At 52.8% G+C, this 6,480-nt stretch overlaps 1 protein-coding gene across 1 annotated transcript; it reads right to left on the bottom strand.

Annotated features, from left to right (window-relative positions):
* Positions 1–1,359: 1,359 nt before the first annotated feature.
* Pebp1 (phosphatidylethanolamine binding protein 1) lies at positions 1,360–6,263 on the bottom strand. The gene is made up of 4 exons (XM_050159055.1): positions 6,067–6,263; positions 4,643–4,756; positions 4,267–4,363; positions 1,360–2,190 (listed from the first exon to the last, which is right to left on the bottom strand). The coding sequence occupies exons 1-4, from the start codon at positions 6,199–6,201 to the stop codon at positions 1,973–1,975; spliced, it is 564 nt and encodes a 187-aa protein (XP_050015012.1). The 5' UTR covers positions 6,202–6,263; the 3' UTR covers positions 1,360–1,972.
* Positions 6,264–6,480: the final 217 nt, after the last annotated feature.

Raw genomic sequence — 6,480 nt, 5'->3', positions numbered from 1 at the left:
ATAACTTTTATCAACTTTAAAAATACATTTTCCACAAAAATCTACCTATCTTATCCACCCAGAAGCTATCAGGACATGTTGTCAACATTTGTCAAAGGAAGAACTAGGAGGTGGGCTAGGCCTGTAATTCCAGACAGAGGGAGGATTGTGAGTTCAAGGCCCACCTGAGGTATGCTGTAAGGCTTTCTCACCGTACAAGAATAGCAAGGGTCTAACTTCAGACCCTTCCCCATGAGCCCAATTCACAGTGACAGGAACCTCTGACATGGGGCAGGAGCTGGGAGTCTCCTCCGCCTGGTCCTCTGACCCCTCTGTGGATAACCCATTGGGGGGGGGGGGGGGGGGGGGATCGGCAACATTGACAGCCTTTTATCACGGCGAAGAGGAAGGCTCATGGACAATGTGGGCAGTGCAGAGGGGCCATAGGGCACATCCCTGGCACCTAAGGAAGCAATGGGCTGTTCAGAATTTGACCAGGGTCTCCCACAATTCTTTGCCCAGATAGGAGCGCTGTTTTGGAAGGGCTGTGAACTTTTCAGAGTTGGCTTCTGGCATGAGGAAGTGAGAGTTCCAGCCCAGCTGGTCCCACCTCATGCTCTTGGCTCTGCTAGAATGTGAATCCCTTGACCAGACAGTGCCACCACCTCAGCCCAAGCCACCTGGCTATGCTTCTCCTGCTGTGACAGACCCAAGTAAAAGCCAAAAAAAAACTCATGTTGATCAAGTCTGTCACAAGGGTACAAAAGCAGTAAGGGTATTCGACCTTGAAGAACTGGTCCAAAGCAAAGGTGCTTCTAGGCTTGAAGCAAGCCAGCTGATGTCTCTCTTTCAGTACGTTTTAAAATTATACATATTTGTGTTTGGGTGTCCACGGTGCCAAGGTGCATGTATTGAAGTCAGATTGCAACTGGCTGCGGTCAGTTTTCTCCTTCTGCCTCTGGGTCCTAGGGTCAGCCTTTACCTGTTAGGTCACTTCTGTGACCTTTTTTTATGTGGCCCAAGCTGTCTCCAAACTCACACAGTCCTCCTGCCTCAGCCTCCCAAATACTTGGGATACAGGTCTGATCCACCATTCCCAGGCCAGCCTGAAGCCTGGGAGTTTGTTTTTGTTAAGATCTCATTATGGAGACCAGGCCGGCCTAGAACTCAGAGCTCTCCCTACCTCTGCCTCCCAAGTGCTGGGACAAAAGGTGTGTGCCACCACTCATGACTCTCCCTCCTCCATAAGCATTGCTCCCACTGCCCATTATAAGGGAGAAGGTGGTAGAAATTCCCTGTGGCCAGATGGCACTGCTGCTTGCCTCAGAGGGCTCCTCCGCCCATGCACGAAACCCAGACACAGTGAAGAAAATACCTGGATGCCTGAATCCAATGCCTTTATTTTTATTTGATAATGTACAGACAAGATTAACACACCTAGCAACTCCAGGAACTTTTGCTCATACTACTGAGAAGCAAGGCTTAGCCCTCTCTCTGGGGCCTCACCTCAGCACAGTAGCCCTGTTCTTTAGAGCTACAGGACACCAACACCTGTGCAGCCGCCTGCCCCAGCTGAGATGGAAGCCTTGTGTTGTCCCAGTTGGGGACAGAACTTTAAAAACACATCTCAGAAGATGCTACCATGCCTGGTTCTGGGTGAGTCCTTGTCAAACCTCGTACAGACAACACTAGCCCTCACCCTCACATGGGGCAGAGTGTCTTTACTTTCCAGAGTTGCAAATCTTTAACAACACAAGGACTCCATCAGAACACCAAACACCCCCTAGATGGAGACTAAATTCGAGCAAACATAAACCTGGATACGATTATTAGAATCCTAAGGATGGGCAGTGGGAAGTCACCCTACACCTCTATCTTAGCACAGCTCAGGACTCCCTGTGAGGGGGTAGGAAGGAAGGAGGAGAAACAGCATGCTCTGCACAACTTGACAATACTGTGGGGGTCCCCAGGACCGCTGGCCTCCACGGCTCCTCTATTTCCCAGAGAGCTGCTCATACAGCTTGGGCACGTAGTCATCCCACTCTGCTTGGTAACATGTGCCTGCCACCGGGGCTCCCAGGTGATACTTCTTGCGGAAGGCCGCCACCTTGAACTTGCCGCGATGATCTCCTGACCTGTTGCTGAGGATGGGTTCGTCACAGTTCAGTGGCTTGTCCTGTTCGTACACCAGCCAGACGTAGCGGTGGAGGCCTGCAGGAGAGGCAAGCATCACCCAGACAGTAAGTTTGGGGTGGGGCTGCACCGCAGTTGGGAATGTTCTTGCCTAACATACACACATCCCCGGCTTGGTTCTCTACACAGCACAACATAAAGAGAGTGGAACAGTGGCCACTTGATCAGGATTTGTGTTCAGGGCCATCCCCAAGTACTCCGAAAGTTCAAGGCTGGCATGGGCTGCAGGAAACTATGTCAAAATCCTATGGTTTTAATCACTTTTTGAAAAGCTATTCATGTGTATGAGGATGATAACAACAGAAGTGGCCATCATCCAGAGTACCGGACAAAAAAGCCACAGTATGCCACCTGTCACAAAAGCATCAATGACCTGCCAGGGTCTGCAAAGACGTCACAGACTCACAAGAACTTCACACGAGCTGATCAGGAGTGTAGAACATCCACTTTGGAGAGCTCCAGGCAACTTGTAGACCTAGGATGTCGACCTAAGAGTGATGGAGCCCGGCCAAGAACAGCCAGAAGGCACACAGAGGCTCTGCTCACAGCACCCACATCCTGGCCACAGCCCAAGTGCCCAGCAAGAGGAAGGCTGAGCCATGAGGCACGCGGGCACAGGGAATACTAATTAACGAAAGGAAATGAACTGGAAACCAGAAACAGAATGGCTCTCACACCAAGGCCACTTGTCCCGCATGCTCTGCCCATGAGAAGTGTGGTGACCAAAACAACTCATGGAGGCAGACGGCAGAAAATCCTGGGGGCCACAGGAACAAGGCCACCTCTAAGAACACTGGGGTGACAGGAAGAGCTCCCATCTCCCTGGAGTGTCCAGATGTGTGTGCCTCAATTCCACTGCCCGAAACTTCACGATCCATCAGTTTATTCTGCAAGCTAAACTTCAAACCTCCCCCCTCTCTCAGAGCTGCTGGGGTTTCTAGTCTTCAAAACAGAGCACAGCTCCTACCCAAGAGACTTGCTTTACTCCCAGCGCCTCCCGTCTATAATTAAATCACCTGCTTTTGTTGGTGCCCTGGAGAACCTTAAGAGTCCCCAGGAAACCCGCTTCTTTACTCTCTGTTAGGAACACGCAGGAGGCCTTTAAGCCACCTGGAGGCTGCTAGGCCAGTGGCCACACTGTGAGCCATGAGCAGCGGTCCTTGTCCTCACTGGGTACTCATTATTCCAGTCAGTGCTGAGGGCAGAACAATGCACAAACGCTCGCATGCTGCCGCGCGTCAGCCATCATCACCGTGGCCTCGTTCCAGCGAATGGGAACACCGTGTAACAGGCGACAGGCAGTAACCGTCTCTCCTACCAGCTCCAGGGGTGTTTGTGCGAGTTAGGGAACTTCAATGTCAGAGATGAATCTCACTGACTCACACTGTTCGTGTAAACACACAAGTGTGTGTCCAATGTGGGTCACTAGTGTGCGTGCATGTGTATGTATGGGTGTCATCAATGTGGGTCACTACAGTGTGCATGCATGTGTGCATGTGTGTCATCAATGTGGCTCGCTACAGTCTTCCAAGCCTTTTCAAGGTACCCAACCACATTTGGGGAAGAAAGGGAGAGATATAAAGAAGTCTTTGGGCATTTATGTGAAAACAGTGATCACTTCCTGTTTATAGAATCAGAAACTCCCAAGATCAGAAAAAGCAGAGCTTAGACAGAGACCAGAGGGGCTCAACTTTGCCCCACATCTGGCCTGCCAAACCCCACTCCGAGCTTCCACAGCACTGCCTGCGCTCTGTCCCCCTGCCTGTTGGAGGCATTTGACAGCCCAGTGACAGAGAGCTTGCCTAAAGTGTCGGGAGGGCCCTGGCTTCGGTTTCTCAGGACCGCCAAAAATCACATTCTGATGCAGCTCTCTAGAGTCCAACAGTAGCTCCACAGAGGGCACACCCAGTCAGAACCCCACAGGCCCAGACTGGAGACAGCACTGGAAAGGACTGGCCCAAAGGGGAAAGCGAGCAGACTTGTGTCTCCCTCAGGGAGAGGCTTGGAAATAAACTGGGCCAGCGGCAGCCAGACAGAGTCCCCCCCATCCCCTGCCTCCTCTCACACCCTTCCCCTGAAGCAGCCTTGACTGACCTGTGCCACTGGGAGGCCCAGAGCCCACGTAATCGGAGAGGACCTTGCCGCTGCTGATGTCATTGCCCTTCATGTTGACCACCAGAAAATGGTGCCACTCCCTAGAGAGAGAACGAGGTACTCTGAGCGCCAGGTGACAGGTGTGCACCAAGCACCTGCTCCACGCTGAGCCGCGAAGGCAGGTGATACACGAGCGAGAGAGCTGGACGCCAAGAGAAGCCATCTATGAAGCTGGCGATCTGGCTCAGGTGGGCTTCCTAACCAGCACTACAAACCATGCTGTAATCCCAGCCGGTCTATGTGTTCCTGCCTAACAAGGGACTTCTGCCAAACACGTCACACCTGGATGACTGCCTCTCACCATCCTTCCCTCAACTTGCCTGAATTTGGGATCCTTCCTGCTGGGAGCATCTGGGTCGGTGAGGACCAGGGTGTAGAGTTTCCCTGGGTCAAGGCCATCCCACGAAATGCTGCTGGGCCTATTCTGAACCTGTAGGGAAGGAACCAGTTTGAGGTTAAAAATTCAAAAATGCTCTCAAGTTCAGTATTTACAGCCTTATACCCCTAAAAGGTAAACCATGAGGACTAGTTTTTTACTCTTTTACTAAGGATACATATTAAAATAGATGTATTTTAATCTATAGGAAGTTCCCGAGTATAGCCTCTACTAAAAGCCCGAATCTTGGGGCTGGATGTCATCAAGAACTCTTGCAAAGGACAGACATTCCCAGCACCCACGTGGGGGCGGGGGAGCAACAACAGATTAATGGAAGTTCTTGAGGATGACCTCGACTAAAAGCCTGGACCTTGGGGCTGGAAGAAACAGTTCAGTCATTAAGAACTCTTGCAAAGGACCACACTCCCAACACCCGTGGGGGATGGGGAGGATGGTCCTTAACAGCCGGCAACTCCAGCTTCAGGGGACCTGATGCCTCTTCCGGCCTCCACAACTCCCTGCTCTCACTCACATAATACATAAATAAAAATAAAACAAATCTTAAAAAGCCAGAAAAAAAAAACTGATGTGGCGCATGCGTTTAATGCCCAGCACTTGGGAGGCAGAATCAGGCGGATCTCCTGTGAGTTCGAGGACAGCTTGGTCACGTAGTGAGTTCCATTCCAGGCCAGCTAGAGCTACACCAGTGAGATCCATTCTCTCTCTCTCTCTCTCTCTCTCTCTCTCTCTCTCTCTCTCTCTCTCTCTCTCTCTCGACAGGCACGAACACACACCAGCCTTAGCAACACTATCTCCACGTTATTAACCGTGCCACTAGGTCCTCCTCCACGTTATTGGGGTCCTGAGCCACCATGTCTTTGAATACAGTAGCCAGCTGATGTGTAATCTGCCTTCACTGAACAAGTTCAAGAGCTCAGAAAACGACAGCTCCCAAGGACACGTACAAAGTTTGGGACAATGGAGACCCGCCAGGCCTCCCAATGGAAACTTCCAAGACACCATCCCGAACCCTGGGCTCTAAATACACAAAGGGAAGGGTTAAAGCTACTTTCTCTGAGCTTGGAGCCGCTGCTGGGCTTCAGCATCCCACCTCCACCCCCAACAGCAAAACAGGCAATGGGAAGGCGCTGGCCCTGGAGCCCTGCACAGTGCAGGCCGCTCGCTGGGGTGGGGTGGCTCCAAGTTCTGGACCGTTAACAGAGGTTACATAAGGCGCCTCCGGCTACCGGGTGAGACTCCTGTCGCATAGTTGGGGCTACAGAGGTTGAGCCCGGAGGCCCCGGGTGCGAGGCCTGCTCCGTCCCGCTGCTCCCAGGCCTCCCCCTCCCCAGTCCTGCGCGTACCTGGGTGGGCGTCAGCACTTTGCCCAGCTCGTCCACCTCCACCCCGGCGTAGGCGACCCGCAGCGCGTGCTGAGGGCGCTCGTCCACCTCCTGCAGGCTCAGCGGCCCGGACCACTGGCTGATGTCAGCGGGCATGGCGACAATGAGGACGACGACTCACGCGCTGTCCCGAGTGCCGCGAACCCAGGGCGCTTGCGCAATTAGCCTCCGCCACTCGACCAATCGCAAGCCAGGCCGCGCCTCTCGCCCTCTGATTGGCTGATCCGAAACTGGGCGGTCCAAGGACCCAGGTAATTGCGAACCCTCCCCCTCCGGGGCTAGCCGGACTGTGCGTTCAACGCTGCGGTTTAAATTGTTTTTGCGGCTTCTCCTTTCACTTGAAGGACTTTTAGCCCCATTTCGCAATTTCCAGTG

The sequence above is a fragment of the Alexandromys fortis genome, unplaced genomic scaffold, assembly GCF_014885135.2.
Source record: "Alexandromys fortis isolate MF-2015 unplaced genomic scaffold, M_Fortis_MF-2015_v1.1 scaffold_90, whole genome shotgun sequence".
NCBI lineage: Eukaryota > Metazoa > Chordata > Mammalia > Rodentia > Cricetidae > Alexandromys > Alexandromys fortis.
Note: the sequence above shows the minus strand (reverse complement) of the source record. Positions and strands in the feature narration are given on the sequence as shown.